Source organism: Pleurodeles waltl, chromosome 7 (assembly GCF_031143425.1).
Source record: "Pleurodeles waltl isolate 20211129_DDA chromosome 7, aPleWal1.hap1.20221129, whole genome shotgun sequence".
Taxonomy (NCBI): Eukaryota; Metazoa; Chordata; class Amphibia; order Caudata; family Salamandridae; genus Pleurodeles; species Pleurodeles waltl.
The window spans coordinates 299,281,374-299,302,805 of NC_090446.1; the positions used below are offsets into that span (position 1 = coordinate 299,281,374).

General features: G+C 44.2%; 1 protein-coding gene across 1 annotated transcript in view; it reads right to left on the minus strand.

The window, feature by feature from the left end:
- Positions 1–349: 349 nt before the first annotated feature.
- MYL9 (myosin light chain 9) overlaps positions 350–21,432 on the minus strand; it is a 63,480-nt gene continuing 42,397 nt past the window's right edge. The window contains exons 2-4 of the mRNA XM_069243722.1: positions 19,001–19,203; positions 6,373–6,534; positions 350–2,809 (exon numbers count right to left, since the gene is read on the minus strand). Coding sequence (XP_069099823.1) covers positions 2,637–2,809; positions 6,373–6,534; positions 19,001–19,184 — 519 coding nt within the window. The 5' untranslated portion in view covers positions 19,185–19,203 and the 3' untranslated portion in view covers positions 350–2,636. The remainder of the gene's footprint in view (positions 2,810–6,372; positions 6,535–19,000; positions 19,204–21,432) is intronic.

Consider the following 21,432-nt stretch of genomic DNA (forward strand, 5'->3'; position numbering starts at 1 on the left):
ATGGCCCCCAACAATAGGCAAAGCCTTTCGGGGAAAGCACAAAGATGTTGGCAGTGTCAGATCAACAATGTCACAACAATGTCAATATGTATGTCCCTTGGAGACTGACTGCACCTCTCCACCAGCGCTTTCTCTTCTAGTGATCATGTAAATGCCCAGTTATGTATTTACCACCAAATATTAGCCACATTGATCTGACAAGGAGCACACCATTTTGTCATTTAGATGGAAAGCCCCAAATGGAATTCAGGTCTTCATTCTTCTTCTGACATTAAAGGGAAGTCTTTTGTTTGAAGATTTGAACTCTTCTTTATAGTCTCACATACGGAATGAAAGCTAGAGATGAAGATATTTCACAAGTTTCTTTCTTTATTTAAACAGTACTCTGTTCCAACAATACCACTTAGTGACACATGGTTTAGGTGCGAGACAGTCCAAGGACACCTTTGGGTAGAGAGAGCACAGGGATTCAACAAAATCAATGATGGCATCCATAATGTTATTAAAACCAGATTCTAAATCCAGAGCAGTCGTACACAGTGAAGTTTGAGCTATTCTATAGATGTTCATGATGGGTAGAAACAAAACCCCTGATTCAGTGGAACTCAGGAAGATCTTCATACCCCATGCAATGGGGTGCTCGGAAAAAAGAGGCTTATGAACCAGGATGGAGCTAAGCAGGAGCTTCAGAAAAGGAGAACATAGAGACTGAACCAGGATGGTGCTCTAGGGAGAAGGTAAAACAGCCTGAACATATTAGTTGATATTTAGAGTAATAGGGAATGTACTCTGGTTCAAGAAGATGCTCAGAATGGTGTGGTGAAGTGCAGGGGAAGGGAATGGGGGTGCACCTCATCAAGGGGGTTTTCGGAGGAGGGTAATCAGACTGTGCCAGCGAGGAGTATCAGGCCATCATGTAAGGATGGAGATTGTTACATCAGAGAGTTGCTTGTAAGTGTTTATGAAAGGTGGGAAGAAACCAGGGCTACATATGTGCTTTAGAAAATAGAACCCAACCATATCATAGAAAGATGCTCATTGCAGTAAAAACCCAGCAGGGCATGCTGAGGGAAGGAATTCTCACCTCTGTCTGACAAGGGAGGCCAGAGTATAAAGGCCTGTGCTGTGTCAGAAAGATATAGAGGAGAGAAGGCCATTTTCTAACCCTAGAATGGTTGGAAAAGGAGTAAGATTGGCCTAATTCTGCAAAACAAATCACATGGAACACAGACTATTTTATCTCTGGAGTGCTAGATGTGCTGCCAGAACGGGCCAACAAATGAGTTGGACTGGACAAAGAGTGCTATGCTTTTCATTGCCCATGGTATTCAAGGTTGAGGATTGTAGGTGCCATTATACGAGAGAAGTGTTAAATGGGGAGGACCGGTGTTGAAGGAAATGACTAAGCCACATCAGGTTCCATTTGATTGTCGTTATCTGAAGTGTTCACCTCTGACGAGCGCTTAGTATAAGTAAGTCAGACAAGGCACTCCACCAAGAGGCACCCCTCCTTCTGTTCCTTAGGTTATTGGTGTACTATTGTGGTTGGACATAATCAGGACAGTGGTCACTTTGTAAAGCTGCAGTTGTGGTAACAGCTCGGGACAGGTATCAGTACGATGTGAAACAGATTCGGGCTGGTTAAGTGCAGCATAAGAAATAGTTCCCATGGTGCCACAAGCAGTCATGTCTCAATGATACTTGTCTTGGCCATGATTGGATTGTCCACTGTTTCTGTGGCTTCCTGTGTCAACTTTCTTTCTATGCCCAGCACTGGTTCTTGATGGGACAAAATCATTGGTATGGTTTAAATACTAGTCATCATTGGTGAAAGCACAGAGGTGATCATCCCACCCACAAAACAATGACTAGTGGACACCATGACACCATATTCAATTAATGTTTTCTCCCTTAGCAGCTGGTGTGACTCATAACTCAATGGAGCTCTTGGTATCAGCATTCTGAATGGAAACTGGAGCTTATGCAGGGGGTATGTTGATCTCCTCCACCAGTGTCTGTGGGGATGTACATGGCATGACTGGTCAGTGCCTTAGAGGATGCACTGGGTGTGTCTGACCCGCAGAGCAACCTCCAGTGTGAGAATAGCAGCAAAGAGAGTGATCAGCCAGTGCAAGAGGAGAGCTCTAAGTTGTGACTGGTCAGTGCATTAGGGGAGGTCAAGTGTGCAACTAGACAATGGAAGAAGGAATGTGTGCTCGTTTACATTAATAGAAAAGTATGAGACATTACATATGGTATGGCAGAAACACGCTAGACAACACAGAAAGATACCAGTCAGTACGTAAGATTAATTTGGACATAGATGAAGTTAGAGTATCTCTGGGGTTGTTGACAGTGAAATTAATCAGAGAACAGGGTCTTATACATGGTCTGATTGGCTGGTGCTGGGGGACACAAAGAGAGTGAATAGTCAGCAGATGTCTTTTAAATAGTCTGAATGGTGCCTGAGTGTGACTGATCAGCACATAAGGAGCAGCATAGGGTGTGGTTGGTCAACAGTTGAGCTTCACTTGTTGTTCCAAGGAGCAAACTCTAAAATGATAAAGAAGATTGGATGGGGCATTGAGAAGGGCACACATCTCCTTCCCCTCATCTTTAGCTGCTTCTTGCTTCCTCTAGTCATCCTTGTCCTTGGCGCCATGCTTCAGGATACGTGTGAACTCCACATAATTGAAGTTGCCCTTCTTGTCAATGGGTGCCTCCCGGTACATCTCATCCACCTCCTCGTCTGTGAAGCGGTCGCCCATGGTAGTGAGCAGCTCCCGGAGGTGGTCTTCATGGATTACACCTAAATTCAAACCAGTGCATCAATGAGAGAGAGAAACTGTCAAGAAAGAGCAAGCAACCGAGAAAGAATGTGACCAATGAGGCAGAAGAGAGTAAAGAGATAGGAGCAACAACACATCAAAATGCGCAGGGCAATTGTCCTAAAGTTTCAAGGTGAGTGTGAGCAAAAGGATGCTTAGTAAAAGTTGAGAGAAGTCATTGGTGAATTTAGAAATGTTAGAGAAAACTGGAAGAAATGAAGAAGAGTGTGGAACTAGGAGGCAGAAAAGTAAATAAAAGAAACAAGGAAAAGTGTGTGCAAAAGTATGTACGTGAGAGGTAGAGTAGAAAGCTTATTCAAGATGAATACATTCTTTGCAGTTGTCTAGTTTCTATTAGATTAAAGTCTCATCATCCACAAACTGAAAATCTATCAAAATATATACTCTGCAGTAAGGAAATCAAACAGCTTTTCCAATCCTTTATGTGGTGTTACCGTAACAAGGGTTCATCACAAAAGAAAACTATTTTTGGGACTGCTTTGATCTCTCCCTATATAATACGTGGCAATAAACGGATGCCAGAGGATTCTTTTACAAGATATTTGCACAGATCTTTAATATGCATGCAACATCCAAAAACAGACCATATTTGCCAGTGGTGCTCTCAACCTGAGATAACTCAAGATTCTGTACCTGTAAAGTATTCTTCATTGCAGTTTCAAAACTTCACAATTCTTGACCCTGGCACAACATTTCTGGAACTTTTAATGTCTGCCACGTGTATACTTGATAGGGGTTATGTTAAGAGTAGGCAGAGAAATTTTTTAGAACTTTGAACGTATCTATATTTATATTATTTCTTCTTTCTCAAATTTGACTTATCAAACTTTAGCTGAGAAAAGAAACGGAGACCGAAAGACTCTTCTTCTTGAGGAACACAAATAACTGCACAAGGAACAGCGATTTGAGCTGTGTGCTTGTGAAGGAGCAACATTGAGGTGAGTGACCAAATCAAGAAGGGGAGTAGAAAAGCAAAGACAAAAACACCCCTTGCTGTCCATTCACTACACAACAAGGAACCAGAGATATCATGAGAACACGTGTGGCTACATCACAAGATGGCTACTAGCATTAGCCATACCAACGTGGGAGACCTTGAGGATGACTTTCCAAGGGTATTTTGGTTTTCGATGTGTGCTATAGTCTAACTAGCTCAATGATTATAAACAAGGGCTCTCTCATTCAGGAGTGTATCGTGCTGTAAGATATCTTGGTAGCTTTTGAAACCTTTTCCGGAATCAATGTACAATCGGGAGGACACCACACACCTGGTTGTTGTGGTGCTATATGAATATTCTCTGTTGTTATCAATAGCATCATTTGAACAAATGGGCGGCACAAGAAAGTTCAGTTTGAATTTTTGAGGTTTTGATTTAATTCACCCATGATGGAGGAAATGTTAATCGGCTTACTGCTCAGGTGGATGGAGTTCGACCAAAGGAAAGGAAGCAAGGCAATGAATAGCCCTCACAAACAAAAAGACAGTTCAGTAGTCCAGCCTGTTTGTTTCACCATTACTTTATATATTTTTTTATTTGTATTTTTTATTGTTTGGCAAAGTCATACCATAAAACCTGACATTGATGCATGGGAGCAAAAAGCTTACACTAGGTTAGTTCCAAGTGTGTGGCATACAAGGTGGGTCTTAGATCTTCATTACAAGAGTAGGATCCTGAGGTGGACTTTATGACAAGGAAATCTAAATAAGTCTAATAACCGGCTGATGTCTTAATGTAATATAACTATTGCATTCTTTCGGCCTTTTGAGGCCACCAGCCTCACTTGAAATCGACATGTCTCATTATAGGGCAGGCTTCCTCTGCCAGGTGTGCACTCACTTAGTGCACATGCACTGGAGACACTGTATCAAGCAAAAACGGGGCAATGGAAGGAGCTTTCCAGAAGGCATTGCGAACAATGAAAATTAATTAAGCTGCAAACTCTCACCATTTGTTAGAAGGAACTGTTCCCCATATGATAAATAGGCGTGCTTCTGAATAAACGGGTTTTGCCATAGTAAATCACTTCCATTTAATGGAGTACTAGAATGGGGAGTGTGATGTGATGGAACATGGCGTGTTTTGGTACTTACCCTTGCAATGCATTCCTCATCTTCGATGGTCTTTCTGGCACCTCTAGAAGAAGCACAGCCCCTTGTTTAACAATGCTCCAGTTCTGACTGAGCTACAGCTGCTCTTTTTCTGCCTTCAAGTAAAGTATGTCTATGTTTCTGTGCTTCAGTTAGAAATGTCTGGTTTGGGGTACTTAAGTACTTTGGGGTTCCGAGTTTAAACCAGTGAATGCAGTAGAATATTCAGGTCTTCCTGAATGTGCTGCTCAGCCGCTGGCTACTTATTGTGTGCGTTGTAGATCAATTATAGCCTACAAGCCTGGATCAGGTTTGTTAGTGTGATTCCAATTCTGTAATTATTAGCTGTCAGAACTATCCAATGCTACAAGACTATTCAACCTGACTTTTGTCAAGCTCCCAGGTGGCACATGGCATCGTCAAATGACTTTTAATGTGGTTTTCTGCAGATGTTCTGGTTTATGCCGGTGTGAAATAGAAATTTCAGCAATAGCAATAGGCCTGGGCAGAGTTTCAATTACGCTAGAGTAGTAGGAGTATGTTTGATAATCAAGTGTTACTGTTTTATGTGAAATTACCAATAATTACATGATTGTGTGAGTCCACATAATTAAGAGTCATTTTAGGGGAAAAAATCCTACTGCAAGAGCACATTTAGCAAGTGCTAAATTGGTGTTCTGTTGCATTTGGCTATATTACTTAGCGCAAAATGCATCCTTATGCCCAATTTGGACATGAGTGGGCATTTTGAAACTCAGAAAGTATCTTTAAATTCAGATTTACTCTTCTCATTATCTGGAAGAATTTTTGGATAATCCCTTGTGATTATACTACACAGAATTACGCAAATTATGCCCACCCCTATTTAGGATAAGCATAACTTGCTTCGGCCATGTTTGCTCGCATTATCAGTGCCTACAGGAAGTGCCCGTATCTGCCATTGAGCTGTGCCCACCTCTCGGCTCTTGAGGCAAGAAAACACAGACTAGGTTACTCAGCTGAAATATGTTCATATTTTTGTTACTATTTGAGGGTCATTTCATTTGTCCTCGTTATCTCAGCGAAGGCAACTGCTTGTATCTTTTTAAGCAATGAAGCAGCCAAACAACTATATTTGAAGCTTCCGAGTGCTGGTGTATAATGTATGCTTGCCACTGCTCCACCAGCTTAACCCATCAGGCCGTGTTGTGGAACATTCTGGCCCACTGAAAGTGTGATTCACAGATCATTCATTTTTCGTTTGCTAATAAATACTTTAAGGCATTGGAGGAGATTTCTGGTGACACTGGTTAGCATACTAATGCCATAAAATACATAATTGCTCTCTTAGCTCCGTAGGGGACACTTGGCTGGTACTGTCTGAGAGACACAGATGTACATGTGCGCTAGGATGACTCTTGTCTGGTTTGTGCTGCCTTATGGCGCGTCCCTTACCTGTTCCTTCTTCATCGAAGCAGGCAAAGGCATTCCGAATCACATCCTCAGGGTCTGTGCCATTCAGCTTCTCGCCAAACATGGTCAGGAACATGGTGAAGTTGATGGGTCCCGGGGCTTCGCTCATCATGCCCTCCAGGTAGTCGTCTGCTGGGTTCTTACCTGTGAGAGGGACAGAAGAAAAAAATCACAAGTAAGAGCATACGCCTCACCCAAGCAGGTCCAATACCACTGATATACAGGAATAAGGCTAGGTGCTTTTACACTTTGGGATTCAGGGACTAGGGCTCCTCACTCATTCAGAACTGTGGCGGGAGAAACATTCATGCACAGTAGACCTCACTCACATGAATTCCAGTGGAGTACCTAGGGCCTGAAGATACAGGCTCCTCAAGCGCAATAATTCCAGCCCTGGGCTCTTCACACACCTGGATTCAGGCTTAGGTCCTCACACATAGGGATTCAAGCATAAAGCTACAGGATCCTCACACACTGGGGTACAACGCTGGAGTTGTAGTTACTCACAGAGGCATCTACAAGGTCAAAGGCCTGGTGGTATCCTAATGCCAACTTTAAATTGAATGCAACAATCTTGCCTCTTTGCAATCCATTTGAACAAGACTCGTTCTGCACTTGGGGCCGGATGTATCATTCTTTCCAGGAGCGATTACCAAATTGCGATTAAGTAATTGCAATTGGAAGCGATTCACAAGGGCTCCCAAATGGACCTACCTCAATAATATTAATGAGGTAGGTCGCAATTTGCGACTCTTTGCGGATGGCTACAACCACATGGAAGGTGGTGGCCTGCTGGGCTCAGCAGATCACCATGTCTGTGATTGCTTTTCAATAAAGCAATCTTTTTTTTTTTTTTAAATGCAGCCCGTTTTCCTTGAAGAAAAACGGGATGCGTTTAAAAAAGAAAAAGGAAAAGGTTTTGTTTTTTTCATTTTTTAAGAAGAGGCAGTGGTCCGTGGGACCACTGCCTGCTCTTAAAAAACGTTTTCTCATGCAATCACAAAGGGAAAGGGGTCCCCTGGGGACCCCTTTCCTTTTGCGAATGGGTTACCACCTTCTTTCAATGGGTGGTAAAATGCAAATGTTTTGCGACCACATTTGGGTCACAAAACATTCATACATACCTCTGCGATTCGGTATTAGGAAGGGACGCCCTTGACACACCCCTTCCTAATACTGAATCGGTATGTAGTCGCAATTCAATTTGCGATTCGGTAACAAGTTACCCAATCGCAAATTAGACTTGATAGATTCCAAAATGCATTTTTGTGATCGCAAAAATGTTTGATACATCTGGCCCTAAGTGCTTCATAGGCTGTCTTAAAATAGCGAAACCCTGTAGAAGTTTGCATAAAAGTTTCTGAGACTCAGTTCTGCCAATGTCACAGGAAACATCCTCTTTAGCAGATTGATTCCATGCATTGAAATGTTGGGGACTTATCACTTCACTTTGCTGCACCGGTTGTATTTTTCCTTGAGCAAAATCATCCTACCTGGATTTAAGATGTTTAACATTTTATAATCCTGCTATGTCTAAAATATTTTCAGCATGAACAGGATATCGTCCTAGAATTGAAAGATACCACATGTATCATCAAAGTGCTCATACACGATGTATTCAATAACAACTGAGTCAGAAACCTGGCCAAAATCGAATTGTTCTTTCTGGAATGATAAAAAACATTAAAATTGAAGAGTGTTTCCCAAAAATTAAGGGGCATATTCAAGAGCCCCTCGCGCCACCAGAGCATCACTTTTCGTGACTCTCCGGTGGCATTAAAGATTTCTCCATATTTACAAGGATGTGTAACGCCACTTTTTTGTGGAGTTCCGCCTCCCAATAAAAATGGGCCCCTCTGACGCAGTTTTCTGCGTCACAGGGGCATGCAGTGGGTGTTGCAGTGGGCATTCCACCGCAACACCCATTGCTTTTGAGGCTGCCTCAGATTTACAAGTTGTCGTAAACCTGTGGCAGCGCCAAAACTAACGCCACCCCACGTGTGGCGTTAGCATGGAAAAACGAGGAGGAATGCCTTTATTCCTCCCCGTTTTTTGCTTTTTCTATGTGTGCTGCATTCTGCAGCACATATAGAAAACGCAAAATGCCATGGACGATTGTTTACGTCCAGGAAGGAACACTTTCCTATACATATTATCAATCATTTAAAATGCCACTTTGGTATTTCTATTTGTGCTCTATTTTGCAGCACACATAGAAGAGACAAATGGCCGCTAAAGATTATTTATGTGTAGGAAGGTGTCCCTTCCTGCACATAAACAATGCATCCTCTCTTGGCAGACACCCTTGCACTATGGAGCAAGGAGGCCTGCATTGGCGCTAGGCAGCTTGTTACAGTGCCAGCGCAGCAGGAAACGCTAAACTTTAAAAAGTTCAGTTTTTAGGAGTTTCCTCAACTGAACATAACCTTCTTCTCTTTGGAAATGGAGAGGTTAAGACTTTTCCATAATTTCAGACCATGAACCACCATGGATCTTTGGCCATGTCTGAGCCTCTCAAGGAGACTCAGACATTGCATCTAATCAAAGAAGAGGATTTCTACCTTGATTAGAAGCAAGGATGGAGACCATACAGCTTGTCATGCCAGTAGACTTTCCATACTAGGTTGCCTACCTGTCTTCTCATTACTCAGGAACTCATGCTAATCTAGAGGTGCTCATACAACAGGTGCTCTGAGAGAAGGTGAGTGCAAGGTAGGGAAAGGAGAGCGTGTGAGAGAGTGGAAGATTTCATGCACATATTTGAGAACTGTGTAATAACCTCATCAATGTGTTAGGACCTATTCTACTACGAATGTCGATTAACCCAGAGATGGTAGTCTCCTTCTTCTGGCATTGTTCTGCAAGCCCTTACTTATGGGTGTCAATTCAACAAATCCTGAAGGTGTAGTACCAGACTATTGTTAAGTAAGCACAACATCGTGTGACAGAAATACGGTTCCCCAAATATTCTTTACAAAATTATTGCCTCAATTCCCAATGGGATGATATTTTAACAACCAAAAGTTAAAACATTCGATTTCTGTCGGCCGCTCTATTTTGCTAACTATATTGATAGTTGAGGCTGTTGTCTTAATTCTAAACGTATTGTAACCATCTTCCTAATCCTTATGTTTCTGCAGATATTGTGTTTCAAGGAACCACAAACTGAAATCTCTCTTCCCTCGCACAACTGGCTAATGCTAGCTAACTACTGCCTCAAGCCCTCTAGTTGACACCACCACCTGGAAATTTAGACACTGACAAGCCGCTCACAAGACACTTGACTCAAAGTTTGGTACCATTGTGGACTTATAACAAGTGCAAGGCCATTTCTAGCACCAATGTCCCCTATTTGTAATTTTGTTATTGGAGAGCAGCAGCTAAGTTGGAAGCAGACAGGCAACTGTGAATCTGCTAAAAAATGTACAAACCATAAAGTGCTTAAAAACCTGAAACGTAGGGGCAGATTTATGGAAAGTGGCGCTGCACCAAGTACAGCACCACTTTCCCTGCGCCCCTTAGCGCCCCCCCTACCGCCATGTGTGCGCCATATTTAAAATATGGTGCACCATGGCGCAGGGTAGGGGGCAATAGCGTAATTTTTCATGATGCTATTAATGTACTCTGCAGGAGTAGCGCCAAAATATTGGCGCTACTCCTTCAGAATACATAGGGGCCCATTACAAATAATGGAAGCCCCATTTAACCCCATCTCTGATCAGGCGGTAAAATTGCCGTACGAAATGATGCGAGGAAATCTTAGATTTCTTTATGCCATTCCCCCCCACCCTTAATGGGGGACCACCCCCTTTGTATACATTATACCTGGCATGGGAATAATGTAGCGCAAAGGGTTACAAAGTTGGCGCAATGCATGCATTGCACCACTTTGTAAATAGGGTGCCTGGATTATAGCCTTGGTGGGCCACGTTAGCATAATGTGGCGCAGGGTGGAGCTAAGGGCTTATAAATATGCCCCTTAATGTCACCAAATTTCTATGATTCTTGCCCACTAAAAAAGCAACAGTATTCAATGTCAAGAAATTGCACTAAATTGGTCTTTATTTTGGGCTGGTGGTTGCAGATGACGGACAGTGGCACTCATTTTTTCACCCAAGACTATTTTCTACCAGCAGACTTTGTCCTGGAGTAAGAAAGGGAAAAGGAGAAACGGGACAAAGTAGGAGAGAGATAGGAAAACAGTAATGGAGAGTGAAAGGATGGATGGAAAAAAGAATTTGCGAGAGGGAGAGAAAGAGACAGGTAGTGTTCGGTGGTGGAAATAAAAGTTATGAAATGGAATCAAGACTAGGTGGCGTTGGCGCTTGATAGGCCAGCGGTGGGCTCCACAGGGCTGGACGGGCCTGTCGAGCAATCTGACGGTCACTGTCTCTTATGGAAAGCTTTGTACCTCAGCATTTTTTTTAAAGTCCTGACTTTTACCTCGGATCATTCTGCATGCTATTGGGATTTTAGGTGATACTCTTGTAAAGAAAAGAACTACAAAGCCACCGAATATTATGAGATTGAGAGTAAAAGGTTAGGGTTGGTGAAAGGACAGGGATTCTTGAATTCTGTGGATCTTTGTGGGAAGTACGTAGGTTTTGTCAGGTTTGAGGGGCTGAGCCTGTGACTGTTTCCTTTATCCATTCCATTTCCGTTCCATATAAAACTGCAACACATATAGTATAACATTGAGGACTTACTTAGATAACCCAAAGGCTATAGTGCGCTCACTAAAGCACTCCCAATATTACCAAACAAAGGTGTAGAGCTCAGCTAATTGAATCAGCATAGCACCACATGCTTTAAACTTGCGAAATCGATATTCAAACTTGGTATCTGTGGTCCCAACAGGAAGTAAACCGCCTCAAAGCGCCTAGCAGTTTTATACAGTTCAAACAGATGGTGAGAGGGCCAGACGTGATGTTTTTGGGAGGGTCATGGTTTGGTCAGTAACATTTCGGGATGTGGGGGTGGGGTGGGAGCTTCGGGTTTTCCCAACAATCACACTGGTAAATAATTTTAAACACATTATAGGACAAGCAGGGTGAATAAGAGGGGCCTAAGGGGTAGTGGAAAGGCAGAGGAATGCGAATTGTTAGTAGACTATGGCCCATATTTATACCTTTTTAGTGCCACATTTGCGTCATTTTTTGACGCAAAAGTGGCGCACACTTGCAAAATACAATTTTATTTTGTAAGTTTGCACCATTTTTGCGTCAAAATGCGGCGCAAATGCGGCGCTAAAAAAGTATAAATGAGGGCCTATATGAGAGAAAACACAATATTTTGTAAAATAACCAACATTTTTGAGGAGTTTCAAAACAGAGTGGGAGAGTGCATGTGCATTTCTGTTTGCCTGTTTAAAAAAATCAGGGTGAAATCAATCCGACTGATACCTCACAATACCCGACTGAAAACACCTGTACCCAATGATTCATCAGAAAATACAATTAGTAGGGGGCGGGGGAGGTAACACCCAAAATACACACTATCCCCCCCCCCCCACCCGTCCCACCCCCCAGATACTGCCCTGGGTTTTGGAGTTGCCCTCAAATTTGAAGATAATTCAGTCACAAGGCAGCCAAAGAGTGACTGACGCAACAGAATTACTGATTAAAAAACACAAGTGTCTTTATATTGTAAAATAGATTTTAAAAACAAAGACATTCGCCCCTATAGCTACTTTGCTAAACATTTGCTTTAAGATTCAGATTTGCATCTTGAGGAAGGCAGGGTGTAGGCACACCAAAGCTCCCTTGCTCGTCCGGCCTCGAAGCCCATGAGGTAGGCACATGGAATGCAGCAGCTGTATCTCAGGACAGAGGACCCCCTGGACGTGGGGTTCAAGGTCTTTCAGATATAGAAGGTGCCTCCCCACACACGTCCTTGCGTGTCGGGCGCCGGCTTCCCAAGGCCGCAATTTCAGGCCCAGAACTGGAAACACGGGCCCTTCACTGGGTGTCGGTTTTGCATCGGGGTCTAGGTCGTCCAGCATTAGTGTTGCAAGCAGTGCTTTAAATGGGCCGGTACTGTCCGGTACTGGGTACCAGCACTTTTTTATTTTGAGAGGGAGAGTACTGGCACTTCTCAGAAACAAACAGGTACTCTGGTAACTGCACTTGTGTTTTTCCATTTCATGCACTAGTTGCAAGTAGTCAACAACGACCTCAAATTATTACCTAGAGTGGATAAGGCTGCCACCTGGCCGGTTCTTACCGGCATGACCAATATTTCAATGTCCGGGCCGGTCCAAAAACTAGGAAAATCACAGAGCCGGTATTTTTCCCCCTTGTAAACATTACTTTAAATCAATGCTTGAAGTGGCATTATAGAAGTGTAGGTACCAGCACCCGTAGAGATCCACCACTTAATCTGGGTGGGTCGCTAACATTTCCTTCTTGTTCTTTCAGATTAGGAGAGGTGAGGGTGGGCGCGACTGTCCCCAGCACTTTGATGGTAATGTATAGCACTGCCCTGGGAAAGTGGGGAGATGGTGCTTGTTTCAGTGGACTGAGTTAGGGCCCGTATGCCAAGGCCCACTTCCCAAAGAGTGACAAAAGATGGGGCTTTATCGAGCTGGCTGTGGCATGGCGTTATTAGCTTACTGGGTGGACCAAGCTTCTTTGGTATTTGAGAGTGGGTGAGTTCATCCTGAATGAAGATACACCTAGGGGCCCTGGGAGTTGCCATACGGGCCCCCAAGATGATTGACTGATGTTGGAAGGGCCATCTAGGTCAACCATGACTCTAGGGAAGATTTTCACTAAAAATTGAATGTACCTATTGATGAACTTTATCTGAATGTAAAGGCTGTTTTTATCATTTTAATGTTTTGCAAGTAAGTGCAGCCCGATAATTGTTTTTGTTCTATCCAACCGGTAGTAAGTAGGTCTCAGGCTCATATTTTGGGGATGGACAGGATTTAGTTCTGGAGCAAGGACCTCATGTCTCTTGTGCCTTAACTCCATTACTTTGCGGGGGATCCCCCACCTGTCTGTAGATTTCTCTTGCAAGTGTTAGTTGGTGCCAGTAGCTTGTGAGCATTTTGTATGCTAGTGCGAATCTTGCTAAGCTTAGCTTTCTTGTGAGTTCCATAAAACATTTTGATCACATTTCTCACAAGCATTTCATACTCAACTGCATGTCCCACTTAGCTTTTTCTCGCGGGTACTCTGAAACTGTTTCACACCAGTAACTTAGGAGCATTTTTTAAAAGAATGTTTTCCTCATGTGTGACGCAACACTTATATAGTGCTTATGTAAAAAAGGGGCATATTTATCGAAAAGTGGCGCATCATTCTAGATACACCACTTTTCTATTGCCCCACTGCATCCTCCTAATGACACCATGTGTGCTCCGTATTTACAATAGGGTGCACCATGGCGCTTGCGTCACCATTTATGGGGCTAATGAGGCACTTTGCTGGATTAGTGACATAAATTATGGCACTAATGCAGAAAAGCATAGGGAGGCCCATTGTTTTCAATGGAAGCGTCATCTTTATGACTGCCTTAGAAAGGCGTTAATAATGATGCAAAAAAATGGCGCATTGAAATCTAGAAAATATCAGTGCGCCATTTTTCTGGGCCTCCCTGCGTGGGAACGTTCCCTTGCATACATTATGCCTCGTGCAGGCATAATGTGGCGCAAGGGTTTACAAAGTGGTTCAACGCTTGCTTTGCGTCACTTTGTAACGATGGCGCTTGGGAAATGCCACATTAATCCCACATTGGCTTAAAAAAATGACGCAAATGTGATGTAAGATAGAGGTAGGGGCATTATAAATATGGCCCATAGTTTGCAATAGCATCCCTGGCATGAAATTACAGGTACCCTGCATGTTTTTCCTACTTTTTGCAAGCATTTCGTGTACAGGAAAAAAAATAGTCAACTTGGCACCTCCCTATTTACGAGTAATTGCAAATTTGTTTATTTGGGTATTTCATACAATGCTACCATGTCACCTTGGAGCCACTTGAGGGTGCTAGGCCGCTACGTAGATGATAAAGTCCTGGTCAAGTAGGTAGTAATCTTTACTTGGGGGATACGATCTGTCTAGAGGTTGCTGGACGGATCCATTAAACCAGTGGCACAGACTGCATCATAGATGATATAACTGCGAAGTTGGGAGTGCACGGAGGCAGAATAAATTACCAGCATCAAGCTCTACAGAAACTGAACATCATTATTTAGGCATCACCTTCAGAAAGAAGCCACATAGGAGCTCCTAAATCAAGGACCTGCTGCATTACTCCTTGGAAGTGCACTGGTTGGGCGTACTGCCTTAACAGTACAGATTCCCTTACCTCGACTAGTTGGATCAGAATAATGACACTATCAAATGAGAGTGGTCACAGTATGTGCACCTTGAGCAAATCCTGGAACTAATGTATAACGTGAACTACTTAATTCATGCCAGTGTTAAGCTTATGGCTTAATATGTCTGTGTCATAGAATAATATGATTGAGAATGAATGTGTTTGTTTATGTAATAGGATGATGTGCCATTGGGTGATTGTAGGTTTTTGCTGTGGGAGGAAGTACCTCCAGTTGATGCCTAATACAATGAATGTTGACTTATTTGTTTTGTTTCATCTGCTGTTATAGTTGATGTGCATACTTGTGTATAGTTATGTGAATAAGTTTCTGTGTCCGTGTTACTACGAGCGGTTAATGTGTTGGCTTGAGCTAGAAAGTGGTTGGTGAGTATGACTATGTGTGATGTAGTATGGATTTTTGTTATGTTACTGCTTCTGATGTGAGCAAGCTACTGTGTGTGTCACACGTCTATCTGATGGGTAGCTCTGTTTGTGTAGTAGTGTTTATTTGTGTGTATGTGGTTGGTAGCTAAGTCAGAGTATCTCTGTGTATGCTTAGTGTGTAGCTCTATTTATATTTTTGCCAGGTAGCAATGCATATTATTTTCTGTCTTGTGCTCTGTTTTGCTTAGTGGATAGCTCTGTGTTGCTCTGCTTGTTGATAGACTGTCCCCATAAGTTGCTAGTTAACTGGGTGTGTGTTAGTGGTTGTTGTTTAGACTGGTTGCTTCATGTGTGTGGTGGGTAATTTTGGGCGTGTGTGTGTCGTTGTGTTAGTGTGTTGGTAGCTTAGAATGACTACACTTTTGCCTGTGTTTGGTGGGTAGCCCTGTGCTTTTTGATTTTATTGGCTAGCTCGGTTTAAGTGGTTGTTGGATAGTTGTAAGGAAATGCCTCCTTGGCATGGTTGCCCCCTGACTTTTTGCCTTTGCTGATGCTATGCTTACAATTGAAAGTGTGCTGAGGCCTGCTAACCAGGCCCCAGCACCAGTGTTCTTTCCCTAACCTGTACTTTTGTATCCACAATTGGCAGACCCTGGCATCCAGATAAGTCCCTTGTAACTGGTACTTCTAGTACCAAGGGCCCTGATGCCAAGGAAGGTCTCTAAGGGCTGCAGCATGTCTTATGCCACCCTGGAGACCTCTCACTCAGCACAGACACACTGCTTGCCAGCTTGTGTGTGCTAGTGAGGACAAAACGAGTAAGTCGACATGGCACTCCCCTCAGGGTGCCATGCCAGCCTCTCACTGCCTATGCAGTATAGGTAAGACACCCCTCTAGCAGGCCTTACAGCCCTAAGGCAGGGTGCACTATACCATAGGTGAGGGTACCAGTGCATGAGCATGGTACCCCTACAGTGTCTAAACAAAACCTTAGACATTGTAAGTGCAGGGTAGCCATAAGAGTATATGGTCTGGGAGTCTGTCAAACACGAACTCCACAGCACCATAATGGCTACACTGAAAACTGGGAAGTTTGGTATCAAACTTCTCAGCACAATAAATGCACACTGATGCCAGTGTACATTTTATTGCAAAATACACCCCAGAGGGCACCTTAGAGGTGCCCCCTGAAACTTAACCGACTGTCTGTGTAGGCTGACTAGTTCCAGCAGCCTGCCACACCAGAGACATGTTGCTGGCCCCATGGGGAGAGTGCCTTTGTCACTCTGAGGCCAGTAACAAAGCCTGCACTGGGTGGAGATGCTAACACCTCCCCCAGGCAGGAGCTGTGACACCTGGCAGTGAGCCTCAAAGGCTCACCCCTTTGTCACAGCCCAGCAGGGCACTCCAGCTTAGTGGAGTTACCCGCCCCCTCCGGCCACGGCCCCCACTTTTGGCGGCAAGGCTGGAGGGAACAAAGAAAGCAACAAGGAGGAGTCACTGGCCAGTCAGGACAGCCCCTAAGGTGTCCTGAGCTGAGGTGACTCTGACTTTTAGAAATCCTCCATCTTGCAGATGGAGGATTCCCCCAATAGGGTTAGGATTGTGACCCCCTCCCCTTGGGAGGAGGCACAAAGAGGGTGTACCCACCCTCAGGGCTAGTAGCCATTGGCTACTAACCCCCCAGACCTAAACACGCCCTTAAATTTAGTATTTAAGGGCTACCCTGAACCCTAGAAAATTAGATTCCTGCAACTACAAGAAGAAGGACTGCCTAGCTGAAAACCCCTGCAGAGGAAGACCAGAAGACGACAACTGCCTTGGCTCCAGAAACTCACCGGCCTGTCTCCTGCCTTCCAAAGATCCTGCTCCAGCGACGCCTTCCAAAGGGACCAGCGACCTCGACATCCTCTGAGGACTGCCCCTGCTTCGAAAAGACAAGAAACTCCCGAGGACAGCGGACCTGCTCCAAGAAAGGCTGCAACTTTGTTTCCAGCAGCCTTGAAAGAACCCTGCAAGCTCCCCGCAAGAAGCGTGAGACTTGCAACACTGCACCCGGCGACCCCGACTCGGCTGGTGGAGATCCAACACCTCAGGAGGGACCCCAGGACTACTCTGATACTGTGAGTACCAAAACCTGTCCCCCCTGAGCCCCCACAGCGCCGCCTGCAGAGGGAATCCCGAGGCTTCCCCTGACCGCGACTCTTTGAATCCCAAAACCCGACGCCTGGGAGAGACCCTGCACCCGCAGCCCCCAGGACCTGAAGGACCGGACTTTCACTGGAGAAGTGACCCCCAGGAGTCCCTCTCCCTTGCCCAAGTGGAGGTTTCCCCGAGGAACCCCCCCCTTGCCTGCCTGCAGCGCTGAAGAGATCCCGAGATCTCCCATAGACTAACACTACAAACCCGACGCTTGTTTCTACACTGCACCTGGCTGCCCCCGCGCCGCTGAGGGTGAAATTCCTGTGTGGGCTTGTGTCCCCCCCGGTGCCCTACAAAACCCCCCTGGTCTGCCCTCCGAAGACGCGGGTACTTACCTGCTGGCAGACTGGAACCGGGGCACCCCCTTCTCCATTGAAGCCTATGCGTTTTGGGCACCACTTTGAACTCTGCACCTGACCGGCCCTGAGCTGCTGGTGTGGTGACTTTGGGGTTGCTCTGAACCCCCAACGGTGGGCTACTTTGGACCAAGAACTGAACCCTGTAAGTGTCTTACTTACCTGGTAAAACTAACAAAAACTTACCTCCCCCAGGAACTGTGAAAATTGCACTGTGTCCACTTTTAAAGTAGCTATTTGTCAATAACTTGAAAAGTATACATGCAATTGAAATGATTTAAAGTTCCTAAAGTACTTACCTGCAATACCTTTCGAATGAGATATTACATGTAGAATTTGAACCTGTGGTTCTTAAAATAAACTAAGAAAAGATATTTTTCTATACAAAAACCTATTGGCTGGATTTGTCTCTGAGTGTGTGTACCTCATTTATTGTCTATGTGTATGTACAACAAATGCTTAACACTACTCCTTGGATAAGCCTACTGCTCGACCACACTACCACAAAATAGAGCATTAGTATTATCTATTTTTACCACTATTTTACCTCTAAGGGGAACCCTTGGACTCTGTGCATGCTATTCCTTACTTTGAAATAGCACATACAGAGCCAACTTCCTACAATAGTCGTGTGTTTGTGGTTGTTCAGTAGTTCTGTGAGTTGGCCCATGTGTGATTCTCAGGGAGCTCCATATGCATTGCTGGTAGGTGTAGATAAGCGAGAGAGAGATGGATAGAGAAAGAGAGAGAGAGCGAGTGAGAGTGTACGTGCACGCAAACCCTCTCTCATCCTGGCATCTGTCTGCTCAGAGATCACACAGGGAAACCCTGATCGTTAGCTTTTTGTATGACTCACCGGTTTTATATCTCGGCTTTCTGGACAGAAGACCCGCGGATGTGTGGCACTTGATGTGTGATTAATACCTAGCTCTATATCTTGCTTAGTAGGGTGATGGTGAGGCTGTGCTTGCTTGTTTACTAGTCACTAGATCAAGCTGTGCCCGTGGTTATGTTTCTGTTTGTTTGATAGTTATTATTGTGTGGTTGTCTGAGTCTGTCTGCGATTGGCGGGGAGCTGTGTGTGTCTGTGGCTTGTGTTTGCAGCTAACACTGTGAATTTAAGGGTACTATACGTTTGTAGTTACTGGGTAGCTCTGCTTATGTGGCCCTGTGTTTTTGATGGCAGCTTTGGGTGTGCTTGGTGGGTAGCTCTGTGTGTAGGGGTGTGGTGGACAGCTGTATGTGCATCTCTTTTTGGTTAGGATTGCAAGTAGCTCTCAGTGTTAATACTGAGCACGCCTCATGTGTCTGCTCCAAGTGTGCACTCCCACAGTCCAACATACCTAGGGATGCCAGCATGTCATGCAGATCTTCTTTATCTATGAACCCATCCCGGTTTTGGTCGATCATATTGAAAGCTTCCTTGAATTCCTGGATCTGGGATTGGTCAAACATGGCAAAGACATTGGAAGTGGCACGCTGGGGCCGCTTCTTGCTGGTCTTCGCTTTGGTCTTCTTGCTGGACATTTTGACGGCTGATGTTCACCTGAAATTAGAGAAAAACGAGGAAGATTGTTTTTATAAGACTGATGTTCTGCAGTGAACACAATAACAGGTCAGGTACCTTTTACCAGCGATATGTAGAGCATGTTTGTACAGGAGGAAAGACTTACAAGCTGCCTGTGTAAAGCAATGCTAAATCAAATTAAACAAGTGCTGCCAGAATGTTGCCAGAATATCTTATACAGAAACACTACCATACATAAACATTCTAACTTAAATGTTGTTTACTAAAACATTGTCCAATTGTAGGTTTCTAGATCAAATCCAAATAGGCACAATGTTGCAGATAATGTTTAGGAGACAATATTTACGTCAGTTGATATTCTGACAAGGATATTTTGAAACGTAAATGGTAGATATGCGTGATCCAGTGGCCACTGACACGCTCAGTGTGATGATGACAAGAAGTGGAAACGTACATGAGGAAGTAGCTCCGAACTAGCGTAAAAAAAAAATACGCTAGTTTCCTATCTACCGCCATGGTGCACACATGGTGGCGTAAGGGGGGCGTTAAGGGGTGCAATAAAATTGGTGCTGCACTGGGTGCAGCTCCACTTTTCTCAAATCTGGCCCGAAGTTTATGTTAAAGTGGTTTATTACTCAAGAAATATCCTTTTGGCAACTCACACATACCAGTTTTGCATACAGAGATGTAGTGTTCAAGATAGGAGGAGGTTAAACAGGGCCTTTTGGTTTCCTGCATTTACAACACCTTGGTCATATTCTAATAGAATAGAGGTTCATTGGCCATGGCTCCTAACTGGCCCCTGGTACCTGCCGTGGGAGGGCAAGTGACAGGTATTACGAACATGGTGGAAAAGTCTGCCACCTACTGGTAAGTCGTTGGTCGGGTACATTAAATAAAATCCAGAAACTGAGCACAAAAATACACTGTATTTGCTGTTTTTCTCTCTGTGTGAATGTGTCTGTGTACCTTTGTGGTATGCAGCATAACCACACATTAATTGGTAGCTAATCAACACTCACAAAGACAGTAAGAGCTGAGAAACACATCCCTAAAATCTAGTCAGAATCTCAATGTTAGCCTGCAAATTAGGAATCAGGCAGAAAATGTCATGTTTCTCCTATCACCTTCCGGGAATCTATGGGGCAGATTTAGGAGCCCCTAGCGCCTCCTTGCGTCACATTGGCATAATTGTTTTAAAGCTAATGTGATCCAACTAGACCAACATTGCTGTGTCAGATTTACAAAGTGGCGCAACGCATGCATTCCGCCACTTTGTAACACTTTGCGCTACATTATGCCTGCACCAGGCATAATATATGTGAAGTGGTTGTTCCCCGTTAGGGGGGGCTGAGAAAATAGTGCAAAGAAATCTAAGAGATTGCTTTGTGTAATTTTTTTTTGCACTTTTAATGCCTGCTCACGGCAGGTATTAAAAAAGGGCACACCATTGTTTTCAATGGGCCTGAATGAGCTTTGCAGGATTAGCATGAACATTTTTGATGCTGGTCCTTTCAAGCTCTGAGCTAGCGTCAAACGTTTTGATGCTAGTTTCCCTAACTACAGCATTGGTGCACCGTATCTTACATAATGACGCACACATGGTGGCGTAAGATGGCGCTAAGGGGCGCAAGAAAAGTGGCGCTGCACAGTGTGCAGTGCCACTTTCCTTAAACCAGGCCCTATGTTTGCTAGGAAAGTACACAAACTCACTCTCTGGTTTTGATAAAACGAAGACTCATATACAGTGCCCTTTGTCTCCCTTGCCAGGACGTCAGTGCGCAGGCATGACGAAAATGGACAGCAATGCGCCATCACTTCTGGAGGTGGGCGGAAGCCACTGTGGAGTTTGATGCTGTCACTCATTGGTGGGTGGCAACAATTGCTAAAAAAGTTTCCTGGTTCAGGTGCCTGTGGAAATTCAAAATGTGGGGGATCTGTGGTTACAGGTGTCCATTAGAAGGTAGTGTTATAGCAATTACACCATATGTTATGGATTGAGACTACTTCTTGTGTCAAGTATCCTGACTTTCAGTTTACGGATTAAAAAGCAGCACAAGAGTAAGACAGACACTTCCTCAGTGCCTGGCAATTCTGCGTATTGCTGTGGTTTCTCTCCCCCACCCTGCGGTATGTCACTCTGCCTTTCCCTCCCTTTGTGTTTTTACATTTACATTGGTTCCCTTATGTTGCTGACCCTTTGCTGGTAGAGGGTAAGGAATCTGTCCACAATTTGTTTCTGGCCTT